The 18,636-nt window shown below is 34.9% G+C and overlaps 1 protein-coding gene across 7 annotated transcripts in view; it reads left to right on the top strand.

Moving 5' to 3' along the window:
• The window catches only part of SLC36A4 (solute carrier family 36 member 4), a 46,155-nt gene that overhangs the window by 11,471 nt on the left and 16,048 nt on the right, over nucleotides 1–18,636 (top strand). For 2 of the 7 annotated variants that reach the window (XM_022561421.3, XM_022561422.3), the window contains exons 3-9: nucleotides 726–816; nucleotides 2,268–2,356; nucleotides 3,380–3,475; nucleotides 5,532–5,616; nucleotides 10,472–10,699; nucleotides 12,640–12,738; nucleotides 15,757–15,926. In XM_022561421.3, the coding sequence (XP_022417129.2) occupies nucleotides 726–816; nucleotides 2,268–2,356; nucleotides 3,380–3,475; nucleotides 5,532–5,616; nucleotides 10,472–10,699; nucleotides 12,640–12,738; nucleotides 15,757–15,926 (858 nt within the window). The other 5 variants (XM_089915394.1, XM_089915392.1, XM_089915393.1 and 2 more) reach the window with 4 other exon arrangements.

Genomic DNA, 18,636 nt, shown 5'->3' with positions numbered 1-18,636 from the left:
GTAAAAAAAAGTTTAGGCAAGCATTTTTGTTTCATAAGTTAAAAATTTGTGCTATCCTTCCTAGTTTAATTTGTTTTTTCTTGGTCAAGAGACCTCCTTCAAATGCCTCTTGGAAACTTTTCTTAGGTGAAATCCCTTGGGAGTTCATGTTGTCTGAAAGTTAATTAGCTCTTACCTGATGATACACATCTTACCTGATGATCAGGTAAGATGATACACATCTTACCTGATGATACATCATCTTACCTGATGATACACATAGTTTTAGAAATTGTATGGTTTTTTCTTTTAATTAACTTCCTCTGAGGTTGATAATCATAGATCAGCTATGTTTAATATCATGATTACATAGATAGTGCAACAAATTGCTGTTTTACCAGCTTAGCTGTATATAGTCTTCAACATTGTTCTGAATATCATAGCAGCAAAGAATCTTATGAGAAAATTACCTTTTCTTTATTACCTTAATAAGTACAAAAATACTTTTACTTAAATAACTCATTTAATCTCCATAGTAACCCTCTGTATTCCACTTTTAAGTAGCAAAGATAGGACTTGAACCAAATATAACTTTTGGCTCATTAAACTTCTGGTTGAATGGAAATGTTAATTTGATTCCTTGCCTAGATTAATTTTTAGTTCCCTTCTAATGCTAAAACCATGGTCATGTGATTTTAATAGCTTTTGTTCTAAAATGTTTAAATCTTACAACTTTTACTTTTCAGATTTGTACAAACTCTTATGCATCTTCTTAAGGGAAATATTGGAACTGGTCTTTTAGGACTTCCACTGGCAATAAAAAATGCAGGCATAGTGGTAAGACTCATCTTTGTAATCTCTAGTTAAAATACAGTTATCAGTCTTAATTTACAGCAAAAATTACAAGTTAACATCTGACCTAGTCAAATATAACCTGGTCAGGTGACAACTAGATAATCATTTAGCTGTTGCTGATAAAATTATGTGAACTGTGATAATAATATCTAAAAATGAGAGTTAATTACTCTTTTCATTTCTACTTAATTACTTATTTATAATATTTGACAGAAAGATCCTAAATCACTATTTGATTTTTCCAGGTATGGTTATATCTTATTATTCTTTTGGATTTTCAGGAATTTAAGTAATATGTTCATATCAACAAACATTTATAGAGTATTTGTATTGGTGAAATTTTATAGTTTTTTAGATTCCAAATAAAATATGTAGTTTTCAGACTTAAAGAATAATAGTTAAGAAAAGGAATAACAATATCTTTTTTTGTTGTTTGTGTTTGTTTTTTTGCGGTACGTGGGCCTCTCACTGCTGTGGCCTCTCCCGTTGTGGAGCACAGGCTCCGGACGTGCAGGCTCAGCGGCCATGGCTTATGGGCCCAGCCGCTCTGCGGCATGTGAGATTTTCTCGGACCGGGGCACGAACCCAAGTCCCCTGCATTGGCAGGTGGACTCTCAACCACTGCGCCACCAGGGAAGCCCCTAGGAATAACAATATCTTTTGAAAACAAATATTCAAAGTTTTGTTAGAACCAATTATTGTAATTATAGAGAATCCTGATAGGGGAGAATTCACTTATGTGGTAGTGAAATTATATTTAACTTTTTTTAACTGACCAGTTTTCTTAACAACAGTTGTAACTATCATCTTTCTCTGCATTGGACTTTGTCCACCCTAATTTAGAGAAACTTTAAAATTTTTGATTATAAAAATAAACTTTGGCAACATTTTGTCTGTCTCTCAATAATCAGGCATCATTTTAATTTTAGTAAATAAATACTTGAAAAGTTTTATGTACCACTTTTTCAAATAATTATTTTCTAGGCACAGTTTCTCACACGTAATTCTCAACAAGCAATCTATGGAAGAAGTAGATTGCCCACAATGCCAGATGATGCAGTGCTTTTTAGTCATTTAGATAATGATTCATAGTTGCGTATACTTATAATGGTGAGACACTGATAGTCACAGATTTGCCATCCGATGTTAAGTATGATGTTGTATTCTATTCTACTTTGTTGCATACCTATACTCTACATTCATAGCTTTGGACAGCCAAGTCGATAAGATGGAATCATATGTGGTTGTCTTAAATATTACTAAATTCTTTCTGTATCAGGTTCACTAATTTCCCTTACGCAAATGACTCTTTAATCATTTTGCCTAACGAATATTTACTCACTGCAAATTAGTAGTCTGTTGTCTCATTGTTTATAAGGTAACTTGATTTCTATTAAACTGAAATATTTAAATATAAAATGTTTCCCTCACAGCTTGGACCAATCAGCCTTGTGTTTATAGGAATTATTTCTGTTCACTGTATGCACATTTTGGTACGTTGCAGTCACTTTCTATGTCAGAGGTAAATGTGGATTTGTCAAGTCTATTTAATTTATTTTAAATCTATATATTTATTTAAAGTATCAGATAGTCTTATATTTCTACTGTGCTTTGCAACTAGAAGTTGTATTTCCTATAATCTGTTACATAGACAAGTCTAGGATAATGAATATGGGAAAACGTAGGATGTCATGATTGCAATCTAGTCAGAATATATATACTTCTTTTAAAAGAAGTGAAATAGAATGGTTTCTTTTATTTAGTGTAAGCGAAAAAAATCAGGGAAGTTATATGAGGAAAGTGGAGGCAGCAGGGCTACTTTTAGTTAAAGAATAATGGTCTTTAATTTGTTAGTAATTTCATTTTGGGTGTAATGCCTTTGCTGCTCTTTGCTGATATGTGGGTTGGTAGATAGTCAATGAAACAATATTTTGTTTTCTTTATTTTTGCCTCATAAAATGATTCTATTGGATAGTGAACCAACTTTTTAAAAAAACGAATATTGTCTATTCTGATAAACTAACATTCTAATCTTAACTCTTTTTTGTTGTTGCTAAATGTTCTTAAAACTTCGGGCACGTCATTTATGATCTTTAAATAACAATATATACTTAAAAAAAATAGGAGAGACAACATGGCTATTTTGATGATTAAATAGGGTAGTTTGTGTAACAATATATTATAAAGCCCTGTACAGTTGTATTAAATAATGCCGTTCTAAGAATGGAATAATTTAAGCATGAACAGTGTAGTTGATATTTTTAGATAATTGAAACATTTAAATCAGTGAAACACAAATACTACGTTATATGAATTCAACAAATACATAAACTTTAACAGTGGATAAAAACTAATATACCGGTAAGAAGGGTATATAAAAATTTTTAATTTCATGAGATAACTTTAGAAGTATGCAGATCTCAAAATTTCGAAAACTCCTCTGTCAGTGTATAGACGATTTATCTGATGTTCTTTTCAAGAAATGGATTTATGGACCAATTAAAAATTTTTCTTTTTCATATGCATGTATGTCATTAAATTTCAGGTTTAAAAGGTCAACATTAGGGTATAGTGACACTGTGAGTTTTGCTATGGAAGTAAGTCCTTGGAGTTGTCTGCAGAAGCAAGCAGCATGGGGACGGTAAGTACTTGCTATGTTATTAGTAATTATTTTAAGTATTAATAATATTTAAACTTACATTAATTTTAAGTATTTTAACCTGGCAAGATACATTAACAAAAGTGTGATAAAGTTGGGAGGAAACAATATTTAGAGTTAGACAGACTTGGATTCAAATCTCAACTCTACCATCTTACAAATTTATGACCTGAGTCAAAGTATTTTTATTTTGTTTTAGTTTTTCACTATCAAATGAGTAATCCTGTGAAGTATTATTATGGTAGTCTAAATAAAATGATATTTATAAAGCACCGAGCTAACCTCTGGTATAATCATGATCAATAATTAAGTAAAGGAAAAAGAGCAAGAGAAATGTTGCTATCTCTATTTCAAATAAAATTGTGGTGTTTGGCTACATGTTCTTAAGACATCCGAAGTATGTATTTTAGCATAATCTTGTTTTTATTTTTGTATTGTTTAAATGTAACTTTATTATTGGTGGACATGGCTAATCAAAATCAGGTAAATACAGGACTGGAAAATAAGCACAGGCAATTCACAACATGCTGACTATGGTGCAAATGATACACGCGGTGGAAATTAAAAGAAGGAAAAGAGCAGTGTTAGTAGAGTAGTTTATGGTTCAACATGGCCTTTCTGGGGATTTTCAGGACGTTAGATGTGTTTATGAGCTGCTCAGAGTTCACAGCCTGATATGCTGTGTAGGAGAAGGAAGAAAACAGAGCCTAATGCCCTAGGGATTTGCCCCCAGAACACTGTCTTCTTCCTTCTTCGCCCCCAGTCTATAGGCAACTTTGTCTATTTTTTTCTGTCAAAAAGAATGGCTTTCAGATAGAAGTGGCTGGAATGATTGTTGGTAAGGATACTAAAATCAAAGGTGGATGAAGAGATCTTAAGGGAATACCTTGTATGTAATTCATCAGTGAGAGGAAACTTGAATTCATTTCAAGGTACCAAGATTACTAACTAAATGAGATCCCTGAAGAACCATAGAGAACTAGAGAGTTACGGCAAGAATGAAGATGGGCACGGGCGCTTCAAGTTTCAAATGGGAGGAGGAGGGTCTGTAGATTTTTTAGACTAGGTTGCTTGACAGCTTGACATTAATGGTCAAACAAGAGACTATAAGGAATTAGTAAGTGCAAGCTCTTGTGTCACTAATTGTTCCCAGAACAATAGGGAAAGGTATGGGCTGTATACTAATAACATGTAGGCCGACTTTTGATTATAATAATACCCAAATAAAGCTCATTTGACCGGTGATTCCCCTTTCCTACTCCCATATGCTATTTTATGTAGCTGGAATTTTTTAGAGTATCTAAAAAAATATGGACAGAGCTAAGCTCCTGGAGAGGTCTCTGGTGGAATGACTTAGGGCCATGCCCCCAGTCCTCTCCCATTCCTGTTCTTATTAGTGATTTGGATAGTAGGGAATATGTTCATCCTGTTTGCTGGGAAATACACTGGGTTGATCTGAAAAAGATCTTGAGAAGTAGGAGAGATGGGCTTAAAGTAACTGATGAAATGTTTTCATGAAATCATTTTATAGACAGATACTCTTTTTTTTTTTTTTTCTTTTTTGCGGTACGTGGGCCTCTCACTGCTGTGGCCTCTCTCCCTGCGGAGCACAGGCTCCGGACGTGCAGGCTCAGTGGCCATGGCTCATGGGCCCAGCCGCTCGGCGGCATGTGGGATCTTCCCGGACCGGGGCACGAACCTGCGTCCCCTGCATCGGCAGGCGGACTCTCAACCACTGCGCCACCAGGGAAGCCCTAGACAGATACTCTTAAACTGTTGAATTTCAGAAGGAAATGATGGGAAAATATGGGCTTTTAACTTATGTAACATATTTTTGCTTAATAATAATTCTAGTGATATACAGATCGTAAATACGTGCTCTTTGTAGAAAATAAATGCTTTAAGCCTATTTCTTATTGTAATGAAGTAAAAAGAATAAATACTATTATGAAATGTTTTAAAATAGTTAAAAAGAGAAAAAATACATCGACATCTTAGCAGCTCTTATTAATACTTATTTGTGGGTATCTCTTTTCAGGAGTGTGGTTGATTTTTTTCTGGTGATAACACAGCTGGGATTCTGTAGTGTTTATATTGTCTTCTTAGCTGAAAATGTGAAACAAGTAAGTATTTTTCTCCAGTTTTTGAAATCATTTTCTTCTGATGCCATGGTTATGGCATCATATTTCCTCTGAGTAAGCTGTGGTTGAATATGAAAATGTGTTTCTTTCATAAATCATGTATCTTTCTAGATTTTCCTTTAGTCGTTTTTTTTTGCAAGTTGGATTCTGCTATAATTGAATTTTACGTTTCTTGCTATTATATCAATAATGCTTGTTCTTTCAGATCAAAACAGGCATAATTTACTGATTCTTGGCTATTTGGAATTTAGATCTCAAAAGCAGATACACAGATGTTTTGGTAACATATTTTTTACATTGATATTTTATAAAAAAGTATATAAGGCATTAGCCAGCAGACTAAAAAGTGAAGTTAAAAAGTGGGCATTATTAAAATCTCATAATTATTGCCATTGTCTAAAAAGATACTGTGTCCAGAAATGTACAGTGTTCTGTAGTTCTCTCCATATTATAAAGGTTTGTTTTAAGAGTGGTTTGCAGTCTTGGTAGAGACTGTCAATTTGAACAAACATGCAAAGCACTGAAATAAAAAAGCTCCCCTATCAGAATAATGCCAAAGCACATTTCTTTATGTGCTTTAACTGGTAGTTGGCCTATTATTCCTACTTCACCCTCTGCTCTTCTTTATTTTAATCAATAACATTTATTAGTATACACAAGTGCATGGTGCAGTAGTAGGCATTATATATAGTAATATGTAGAACTTCTCATAAGTATTTTAATGCAGAATATGTGTTCTAAAGAATCTATATGTATATATCTAAGTATATATTTGACTCATTTTTCTAAGTTATAAACTGCTTCATTTTATATTTAGACCAAGATTTGGCAACATTTTTTATAAAGGGCCATAATAAGTATTTTCTGTTTTGCAGGCCATATGATCTCTGTCTCAACTCAGCCATAGACAACAATACATTAGATATGGCTGTATTCCAATAAAATTTTATTTGCAAAAATAGGTGGTAGAATGGGTTTGGTCTGCAGGCCAAAGTTTAATAAAGCCACCAGGTTAGCTTTTTAATGTTGGAAAGGGTCACTGAGTCTTTCTCTTATAAATAAGAGAGTTGATGGTTTTATCAGCACGACTCATTATAGATGATGTGCCTTTGACTTTACAAGTATTTAGTTCCACAAGTCCCATATTTTTAGGGCTGCTAACTCAGTTAAGAAGCTGTTTATTGGCAAGATAGACGTACCATCTTAGCAGTCATTTACATAGAATACAGTGGAAATGGTGCCTTTCTAGGATGGTGCAGCATGGTAGTACTATATCTTTTCTATCATCTCCTAAGAGAGCTACCAACAAGCTTGATTTAAAGTTATAAACAATGCTAATAATGCCTTATAATCTTATATTTATAAGCTATGATATATATCCTTTAATTTTTTACAACTACTCTGTAATATAAGTTCTATGCTCATTTTATGAATGAGGAAACCTAGTCTCACAGAGCATGAGCAGTGTCCCCCTAGGTCATGTGAATTGGGCAGAAACTTAGGTGCCTGACATAGCTGCCACACAGTATATTAATTGTTCATCACTGGGCAGGACATTGTCTGATTTTAGTTGTGTGTATGTGTACGTGTGTGACATGGACTGTGTTAAGTACATAAAATAAATATAAGCTTAGGATTGGTGACTTTCTCCTGATATCAGATGCTTCCAAAGTTGAATGGAAGAATTTAACTCATTTGCACACATCCTAAGAAGACCAGGTAGAAAAAGTGACTCTCTGGAAGGTAAGGAGAAGCTTGCTGTAGATAGATGAAAGATCTTTTGAGGCATGAAGAGCAACATGGAAAAAGACACTCAGTCAGACTTGAGACTTGAAAAGCTGATTTCACAACGCTGAGCACCTCACCTCTGCAGAGCAGACAGATGGTCATTGAAACAGCATCATCAGAGATTTTCCGTCTCTGCAGAGGTGTTCTCACACTTGATAGCAATCTCCAATAAAAGACACATGGTTTGATTAAACCTTACTAATTGCTACTACTATTACAGTTAAAATGTGTAAGATTTTTACCTCCTTAATCTACATAAAATTAAAGTTTCAGTATTTCATCGAACCAAAGAATTAAGCGTTTAGTTCGCATACAAACGTGTACACCTCCTGCTTTGTAACTGTCACATGGCTGTCCTTGGTCCCATTAAGCCACTGTGGACAATCGACAGGGGGAAGAGAACTGTGGTGCTTCCAGTGGTTCTAGTCCGTGATGGTTATAGTAGCTCCTCTCTGCTCTCACTCTAAGATACTCAAGAAAATGTCAGGTCGACACAATAGTGTGTGTGGGCATGAAGAGTTGGGAAGGGATTTTACATTCAGAGGAAGAGAAATGCTGTGATACCAAAGACCATGGACTTTAGAGTCAGAAGGTTTGAATTCAAATCCGTGCTCTCAGTTGTAACTCACACATTGGGTAAGACCCTCTTGTCCCTCGTCAAGCCTCGGTTTCCTTATCTGTAAAATGGGAACGGTAGCAGAATCTCCCCATGTTCCTCATAAATTTATTGTGAGGCTCAGCTGACAAAAGGTCTGCAAAAGCCTTTGTAAAATGCATTATGCATTTTATATGCAGTATGCAAATGTAGCGTATTGTGTCTTTAATTCTACATTTTAGCTTTGCTGAAGAACATAATCTGCCTTTGGAATTTTAACCATTAAATTACTGAATTGAAAAGTTAATAAATAGTAGAATTTAGTAAATTTGAGATCTCAATGGAAACAACTGAATTTAGTAATTTTATTTTATAATATTTATTTCAGTGTTTTGCATTTTGGTAAACATGTGAGATCATAGGAAGTCCTATTAGATAGCCAGTCTCTGTCTCTAGAGGGCACCAAAGGATTCAAATGTTTACCTGAATCTTGCTCTGGGTATGTATCTACATTTTTATTTTACTTTATTTTTTAATCTTGAGAATTTTTATAATCATCTTTCTGCCAAAGAATACTAATTATTATGAGAGATTTGTGGTAGAATTGATTTCAAATTCCCAAGCACCTAATGACTCAAACAGTCCTTTCTAAAATTGGTTATATAACTGCTTTTCTCTTACCTGGTATCCTTGTTAGAGCTTAACTTTGATCATTATCTAATCTGATTATTGGACGTACTTCTTTGATACAGAAGTATTTGGCTGTAAATAATTTGATTACAGAGGAAACTGGGTCAACAAATAAAATACATTCTTAAAAGCCAAGTAATGTGAATTATCAAATTTGCTTCTATTTCAAATTATAGAAAATAAAATTAAAAGTTTTAATGGACAATTACAATATAAATGAGAGCTATGCATTTCTTAAATGGTACATGGTGTAACCTGAGAGTTTGTTAGTCCTGTGTGAGTTATAAATTGCCAATATAACTTAAAACTAGTAGATATATTCCCTGCAGTTTAAGATGATACATACATTTGTAGTGACACTAAACCTTGCTTATTGTGGATAAGTGTAAAATTAAACACTTAAATTATTATTCATATCAGGATTTTGTTCTGTACTTCTGACTTTTTGGCCCTTTGTTACTGTATTTAAGGGGAGAGAGAGAGAGATGTCAAGGTGGAGGCCAGGTGGCTACTTGGGCAGGGCCCCTCTTTAAGGATTGCAGCATTTTGGTCAGGTAAACATGTACCTGTCACAAGCTAGATTCTGGGATCTCAGGCCTGGGTTTGAATCCTAGAACCAGGACTTACTGGCTTGATATTATATAGGGTGTTTTTTTTCTTTTTACCCTCCCCAAACCTCAGTTTCCTCAGCTATAAATTGATATTAATACTACCACCCACCTCAGAGTGTTGTTTTGAGGATTAAATGAGATGTTGTATAACATTTAGTTCAGTACCTGACACGTAGAAAGTACTCAGAAAATACTTGCTGTTATTACTATAGGGTCTGGTTCTTAAGAATTTATGTATCCAGAGACTTGATAAGTCTTTGCGTTCCATTGTGTTCAAAGGAGGGTACAGTATTTGGGGCAAATAGATTTTCACTGGAATTTATATTATAGTTTGATCTGCCTGTGCTGTGAGTTTTTAAGATTATTTTTAAAGTCCTCTATAATTTCATTTCTATTTTTGTAAGTTGGATTATGTGATTAATCGAATCAAGGACAATTTTTAATAAGTGGAGCCTATAATCATTGAATCTCTTTTGAAAGTTGAATATAGTTTTATAGACGTGGCTGAATAAATTCTGAGGCAAAGTTGCTTTATCTTGTAGAAGTTTTTTGCTCTAATAAAAATTTATTTAGCGTCTGGCATGCATGAAGACAGTTGATTTTTAACAAATATTTATTGACAGTGACGATAATTCATCAGCAGTTGCTTTGTAAGATACCTTTAAAGTTAGGCTCTGATTTCTAAGTTTAATTTTGAGTACTGTACATCTCTAAGAGGTACTGAGACATTGTTTCTTACTTTGAAAAAAGTATGTTAGTAGAATACCCAGTGGCCATTCTGGACAAGCATGCCTTCCACTTTTGATTATCTCAGAAGCAGGTTGAGCCTTTCTAGACATCATGAGCATCACAGTCACAAAGCTTCACAATAAATTAGTAAATCCATCCTCATAATTTTCTAGTGAACTTTCTTTTCACAGTATGATAAAGTTATTTTGCAAAGAAGATTATCTGATTTTAATTATCCTTAAATTTGATATATATATTTCTAAGACACTAGAGTACCTTAAAACTGTGTATTTTGTTTATTGTAAATGAATTTATCATAGAGTGTATATAGATCATAATTTTCTTCATATTTCTCCTTTATTATTATAAGTTGATGGAAGTTTTTTTCCCCCCTCTTCCTTATTCTCCTGGTAATCCTGTATAGGTTCATGAAGGGTTCCTGGAGAGTAAAGTGTTTGTTTTGAATAGTACCAATTCATCAGATCCATGTGAGAGAAGAACTATTGACCTAAGGATATATATGCTTTGCTTTCTTCCATTTCTGATTCTTTTGGTCTTCATTCGTGAGCTCAAGAATCTATTTGTGCTTTCATTCCTTGCCAACGTTTCCATGGCTGTGAGTCTTGTGATAATTTATCAGTACATTGTTAGGGTAAGTATAACATGTTTTTAACCGTGTCATATGTTTCTTAACAAGTAAATATTTTTCACTTTGGAGGTAAAAGTAATGATAAGTAAAGACTCTACTTCATATGTGTCACACAGGAGATAATCAGGGAACTCTGGTTTCCTTCTCGGGGATACTGCTTAGTTGAAAAAGCAGTATATGACATAGAGGTTGAAAGCATAGGCTTTGTAGTCAGATCTGGTTTTGAATCCTGGTAAGTATGTTTCTGGGCTGTATGATGTTGCTTCAGAAGGTAGCAATACCTGACTTACTAGAGTTGTGAGATTTAGGATCGTGCCTTAGTGCACTGCCTAACATGAAACAAAGAACTCATTAGCGTTTTGTTTATTCCTTTAAGATTTAAACCAATCACAAGAGACGGGACTATAGACGTGATTTTATCATTTTCTTTCACTTCTGAACCTTTATTTGCTGCCACCACTTCAGCTCCCTGCCACTACACTAGGCTGTGGCCTCTTCATCTGATGTATGCAATAACCTCAACTCATTTCATTGTCGGCAGTCTGGAGATTCTTAGCCCAGTTTCCTTAAAATATTCTGTTGATGGGATTCAGGGGATCTGCAAATCCCTTAAAATCATTTATAAGATTTAGGGTTTCTGTCTGCATATATGCATTTTTCTACTGAGCAACTGTATAGCTTTCATCTCTCATAGGAGCCAATGACTCAAAAAAGGTGGAGAATCCTATTTTCCCCTGATACAGTCCATTTTATACATTGCTGCCAAAGCAGTTGTCCTAAAATCTCCATTAGCAATTCATTACAAATTCTCTTATGATGGATCTATGTTTCCTTTTTGCCCCATCTTAATTCCAAAGCCTGTAGACTCTTTGTTATAGCATGTGAGAGTGAAAGGGGACAGGCAGGAAGATCTCACAAGGCTTTCTGGAGTTCCTGACCCCTTGGCTGGACATGTAGGAGTTAGTGGAGCAGAAAAGGAGGCTCCTTAGGTAGAGGAAACCATGTGAGCCTTGAAGTACAGTTTAGCGTTATCCAATAATCCAAACATTTTAATAATCTTTTCATTTTGACCCTAGCTTATGTTTCACCATTATATCACACAGTTCTGCCTATGCTTCAGATCTTCTAAATCTATTCCCCAAATTTTCCCTGTGCTGTCACACTTCAGTTTCTTTGTTCATCCCCTTTCGTTGGCCTTGAATTCCACTTGTAGTCAGGTAAAGGCAGAGGACACAGGCTGGTGAGGAGACTTGGGCTAGCTGGAAGAAGTGGCCAGTGTGGACCCAGGGATCTTGAACAAGATGCGCAGTCTGTGAGCTTCCAGATAACGAGAGTTAGAAGAAGGCTATATGAGTCAGGACCAAGAAATCAAAGCCAGAGTCAAGGCATAGGCACAAGTAATAAGGGTAATGGCAACTGTCAGGTCAAAGAGTAAGATGCTGAAACCACGAGGAGACCTGTTCTAGAGAACAGCACAGCGTTATTGAGATAGAAAGCCAAAGCCAGGAAATCTTAGAGACCAAAAGAGCAATGAAAGTAGAGTGGGGAATAAATTTCATTGGACACCGTCAGAAGTGGTTGATAACTGACTACATGGCTCTCAGCTCAGACGTTGAATATGCTTATGTATTTCCTGTTGTGGCAGGAGCCATACCCAGTGAGAACAGCCTGGGACTTACAGGTGGAAACAGGTAATCAGGAGCATTTAGCTCAGATGGAATGTACGGGCTTGAGGGAAACAATGGCTTTTGGCAGTGAAATCCTAACGGCTTGGCTACGTTTAACATAGGATGCTTAAAGTTTTTATTGAAAGAATTATTCACATTTATAATACACGTTTGCTGCTGTGAAGCTCAGAAGTATATGATTTCGCTCTTCCATTTTTAATTCTTTCAAGTAAGTAAAGATGTAACTTATTGACATCTTATTTTTCCTTTCTCCAGAATATGCCAGATCCCCACAACCTTCCAGTAGTGGCTGGCTGGAAAAAATACCCTCTCTTTTTTGGTACTGCTGTATTTGCTTTTGAAGGCATAGGAGTGGTAAGGATTTAGTCTTTATTACTATTCTTTAGAATCTTAAGTTAACACAAGGATTTATTTACATTTAAAAATGCCTGTTTTTCTTTTGTTTCTATTATTTTATTCCTAGAAAACAATTTGCATTTTGGTATGATAGACTTGAATTATAGTTTACTTCTTCTACTTAACAAGACTTTTATCTTAGATGTATCACTTTTTCTTAATCTGTAAAATGAGAACATTCGAATAGATGATTTTTTAACATTTTATCGTGGAAAGTTTCAAACCTATACAAAACTTAGAGAATAGTGTGATGAACGCCTATGGAAGCATCACCCAGCTTCAAACACCATTAACTTATGGCTAATTTTGTTTGATCTGTATTCTGCCTACTCTAGCAAGTCTGGGTTATATTCAGACAAATCCCAAGCATCATATTTTATAGACTAGATGATTTTAAATGAATTGAAATTGTTACAAAGTTACTATTGCATAAGAAGAGTCAAATATAAATTCTCTTCTTAGATTTATACGTATCATACTTGTTTTGAGAAATGATGTTATCATAAAGCTAATACCAAGAGATACAAACATCCTGAGAATTCTGAGATCCTAAATATTTCCATTAAAGACGCTTCCAGTTCATTTCAAGCCTAGAATATGGAGATCTGGGGAAAGTTGAATATTGCTGTTTACTCCACAGCTTATGTTCCATAGCCTGATGGTTTGGTATGGGAGCAAAACCACTCATAAACATCTATTTATATGAACCGCAGACAAAACAGAACTAAAAGACAATTTTATGCCATTTTACTTGGGTTTCTGCTCTCTCTGAATTCTCCTTTATAGAATTCTCACTAATTCTTACAGCTCCACTTATCTGTGTTACAGACATAAGTGTAGATTTTCATTTCTGCTTTAACTAGTAAGCTCTAGTTAACTGTTGGACATTTCCAGTTAAGTGTTGTTCCTCTGACATCTCAAATTCAACAACTCCGAAGTCTGACAGATAACCTCTTTTTTTTTTTAATCTCAAACCAGTTTCACTTTCTCATTTCTCTATTTATTTTAGTTTTACTTCCAGTCACTCAAGCTTGAAATGTTGGAGTATTTCTTTTCACTGTGTCCCTGGTTTCCCCATTCCAGTCAGTAATTAAGACATGTTGAGTCTTCTTTTCATATTTCCCCAAATCTACTCCATAAAGGAGATTATGTGTAAAACACTTAATGCTGCTTGAGGGAGCCTCTGTAAATGTTCATTTCCTTCTCTTCCTCCTTTTCTAGCTGCATTGACACCGTTCTTGACTTTAGCTTCTTATTTCAGGTCTGGATTATCTCCGGAACATACAAATTGTTCACTGTTCTGTTTTCTGTTAATCACTTAAAATTTCCACGTAGACCTGACTAACGCACCTGAAAAGTGGAGATGAAATTAGTTATTATCTCATGAGGTTATTGTAAATACGATGTGATGTATTACATGCAAAGCTTTTGAAAAATACCTAGCACATTGTAAGCACTCAGTAAATACTTGTTATTATTATTACTTAGTGTCTTTTACTGCATGGTCAAATTGTATGGCCAAAATCTCCAAATATTTGCCTAAAAAATTAACCTTTCAGTTAGCCTTTTTTCCTTTAAAGGTTTTTTTTTTCCCCGTAATGAAAATATTCATCTTATTAAATTGACGGACATTAGATACAGATGGATAGATATAGAAACAGTTATAGACATGTATATACATGGGTTAGTATACATACATATATTTCCTAACTCTGTCTGCTGAGAGAACTGGAAGCAGTGGCACCCAGTAGCAATGAGCACACTCAGCGCCCAGATCTTGAGTTCTAAATACAGTTCTCCAACAAAGGAACCAAAGTTCTTTGGAGAAATAGCTGATCATAGGGCTGAAGCAAGGAAATTCAGTGTGGGTCTGGAGCATCTTGTAGTGCCAGAAAGTATGGAAGTGCTCAAAAAACAAAAGAATGGAATCATGTCAAAGGGACACAGGACCCAACCTGATAGAATTCACGATGACCAAAGATGGAACGATATGAGCAACAAAATAAATAATAGTGTTTGGGATTCATACTCAAAGTATAAAACAAATATACATGAATCCATACTTATACAAATAAATGATTAAATAAATAAATACATAGGGCAGATTTTCAAATAACTTATGTAGATACCCCCCCTCCAGGAGCTCTAGTTTAATCCCCTCTATCTGTAGTGACTTACTTCCAATGAATAGAGTATGATGAGGCAGGAGGAAAAATCTCTACAGGCAGAGAAACCTGGCAAACACTGTCTTGCCCAAGTGATCAAAATTAACTTCACCAGTGATAAATCACGTTGATAGCATGGGTGATGAGAAGGGCACTGCACCTCTGTGGTATCCTTTTCTGAAACCTATTTTCCCAGTCTAGTCATGAAGAAACCATCAGACAAACCCAAATAGAGCGACAGTGTACCAAATACCTAACCAATGCTCCTCAGAGCTGTCAAGGTAATGTATAATAAGGAAGGACTGAGAAACTGCCACAGACCAGAGGAGATTAAGGAGACAGGACAGCAAAATGCAACGTGCTGTCCTGGATGGGACCCTGGAGCAGAAAAAGGACGTTAGTGGGAAAACTAGTGAAATGCAAATAAAGTTTGGAGTTTAATAGTAATGTACCAATATTGGTTCTTAGTTGTAACACAGGTACTTAGGTAGTGTGAAATGTTAACAATAGCGGAAACTGGTCAGGAATATATGGGAGTCTCCTGTTTATCTCTGCATCTTTTCTGTAAATCTAACATTATTCCAGAGTAAGAAGTTTATTTTAAAAAACCTGACAGATAGTTTTGCCTACTAAGAGCTGATTTCAAATCTTTTTATTTTAAGAATAAAAAAATCTGTAGTGTGAAAAAATATATAACACGTAGAAAAATACATCAACAGTTATGTTTGCATATAAGCTATAGAAAGATTAATTTGTGTACATATAAGACGGGATATTAGATTGTTTTAAATTATTTGCATTCTCTTCTTAGGTCCTTCCACTGGAAAACCAAATGAAAGAATCAAAACGCTTCACCCAAGCATTGAATATTGGCATGGGAATTGTTACAACTCTCTATGTAACCTTAGCTACCTTAGGATATATGTGTTTCCATGATGAAATCAAAGGCAGCATAACTTTAAATCTTCCCCAAGATGTGTGGTAGGTAGACAAGAGTTTGTTAACCTAGTTTGTGTATTTTGTAGATATAATTTACCAATGTTTCATGATAAAGGTGTATTCTTGGTTTTATGATTTAAACATTTAAAATCTTTACTGTGATTTCTTTATTTGTGTAATCTAAATTTTTTTCATAATCTTCAGAAGAGATCACCTGTGATTTTACATATTCTTGTGGGATTTTTTAAAAGATTCAGAATTATAGGGTATTCCAAATTTGAGTAACATATAAGAGTAAAACATGACTTTTATTTATTTATTTTTATTTTTTGGATTTTTCGAATTTTATTTATTTTTTTATATAGCAGGTTCTTATTAGTTATCCATTTTATACATATCAGTGTATACATGTCAATCCCAATCTCCCAATTCATCACACCACCACCACCACCCCCCGCTGCTTTTCCCCCTTGGTGTCCATACCAAACATGAATCTTTTAATATAGACTCACCTTATTAAAAAAATTTAATACTTATCCTTGCTGTCAAAAATACAACACTCTGGGTTCCTGATTAAATAATACAACCCATCACTCATGGCCCTCACTGTTTTACTGGTCACCTTTAATACTGTATGTGCCCCAAGTCCTTTCTGAACACAGTTAGGCCACATTGTACAGTTGACCCTCAAACAACATGGGTTTGAACTGCGTGGGTCCACTTATACGTGGATTTTTTTCAATTAACATATTAGAAAAAAATTTTTAACTATTTTTTATTGGAATATAGTTGCTTTACAATGTTATGTTAGCTTCTGCTGTACGGCAAAATGAATCAGCTGTACATATACAGATATCCCCTCTGTTTTGGATTTCCTTCCCATTTAGGTCACCACAGTGCACTACGTAGAGTTCTCTGTGCTGTACAGTAGGTTCTCATCAGTTGTCTATTTTATGCATAGTACCAATAGTGTATATGTGTCAATCCCAATCTCCCAATTCCTCCCATCCCTCCTTCCCCCTTGGTATCCATACATTTGTCCTCTATGTCTGTGTCTCTATTTCTGCTTTGCAGATAAGATCATCTGTACCATTTTTCTAGATTCCACGTATATGCGTTAATATACGATATTTGTTTTTCTCTTTCTGACTTACTTCACTCTGTATGACACTTTCTAGGTCCATCCATGTCTCTACAAGTGACCCAATTTCATTCCTTTTTATGGCTGAGTAATATTCCATTGTATAGATGTATCACATCTTCTTTATCCATTCCTCTGTTGATGGACCTTTAGGTTGCTGCCATGTCCTGGCTATTGTAAATAGTGCTGCAATGACCATTGGGGTGCATGTGTCTTTTTGAATTATGGTTTTCTCTGAGTATATGCCCAGTAGTGAGATTGCTGGATCATATGATAGTTCTATTTTTAGTTTTTAAAGGAACCTCCATACTGTTCTCCATAGTGGCTGTATCAATTTATATTCCCACCAACAGTGCAAGAGGGTTCCCTACGCCACACCCTCTCCAGCATTCATTGTTTGTAGATTTTTTGATGATGGCCATTCTGACCAGTGTGAAGTGATACCTCATTGTAGTTTTGATTTGCATTTCTCTGATAATTAGTGATGTGGAGCATCTTTTCATGTGTTTGTTGGCCATCTGTATATCTTCTGTGGAGAAATGTCTATTTAGGTCTTCTGCTATTTTTTGATTTGGTTGTCTCTTTTTTTGGTATTGAGCTACATGAGCAGATTGTATATTTTGGAGATTAATCCTTTGTCAGTTGCTTCATTTGCAAATATTTTCTCCCATTCTGAGGGTTGTCTTTTCGTCTTCTTTATGGTTTTCTTTTTGTTTTTATTTTCATTACTCTAGGAGGTGGGAAAACTGGACAGCTACATGTAAAAGAACGAAATTAGAACACTCCCTAACACCATACACAAAAATAAACTCAAAATGGATTAAAGACCTTAATGTAAGGCCAGACACTATAAAACTCTTAGAGGAAAACACAGGTAGAACACTCTTTGACATAAATTGCAGCAAGATGTTTTTGACCCACCTCCTTGAAAAAATTGTTGAGATTTGCGACAATTTGAAAAAACTCAGAAACTACATAGCCTAGAAATATCAAAAAAATTAAAAAGTTAGGCATGTCTTAAATCTATAAAATATATGTAGCTATACATATAACACACAAAATATGCGTTAATTGACTGTTTATGTTATCAGTAAGGCTTCCAGTCAACAGTAGGCTATTAGTAGTTAATTTTGGGGGGAATCAAAAGTTATATGCGAATTTTCAACTGTGCGGGTTGGCACCCCTCACCTCTATGTTGGTCAAGGGTCAACTGTAAGTAAATAGTATTAATATTCATATTAATATTATATACATCTTAATATTTTCTTTAATATTAGAACCATATTCTGCTAAATGAAGCAATATACAGGGTTTTTTCTTCTTCCAGAGATTGGTCTTTGGAGATTTAAAAAAGATATTGGCAGTCATTACAATGCAGACTTGCCTCCTTATTTATGAAATGGAAGGTAACTCCTTAGTTTTGATAAATGCAAAGAATAAATGCTGATTTAATTAAAATCACACCACTCCTTTAGCTGCTTGGGTAGAAGTCTGTGAAACCTTAAGTTTAAATAGTATATATTTTTGTAAAATAGATAGCTAGTGGGAAGCAGCCGCATAGCACAGGGAGATCAGCACAGTGCTTTGTGACCGCCTAGAGGGGTGGGATAG

The sequence above is a fragment of the Delphinapterus leucas genome, chromosome 7 (genome assembly GCF_059928025.1).
Source record: "Delphinapterus leucas isolate spDelLeu-1000000601 "Yukka" chromosome 7, BTC_Dleu_Yukka2, whole genome shotgun sequence".
Lineage (NCBI taxonomy): Eukaryota > Metazoa > Chordata > Mammalia > Artiodactyla > Monodontidae > Delphinapterus > Delphinapterus leucas.
Note: the sequence above shows the minus strand (reverse complement) of the source record. Positions and strands in the feature narration are given on the sequence as shown.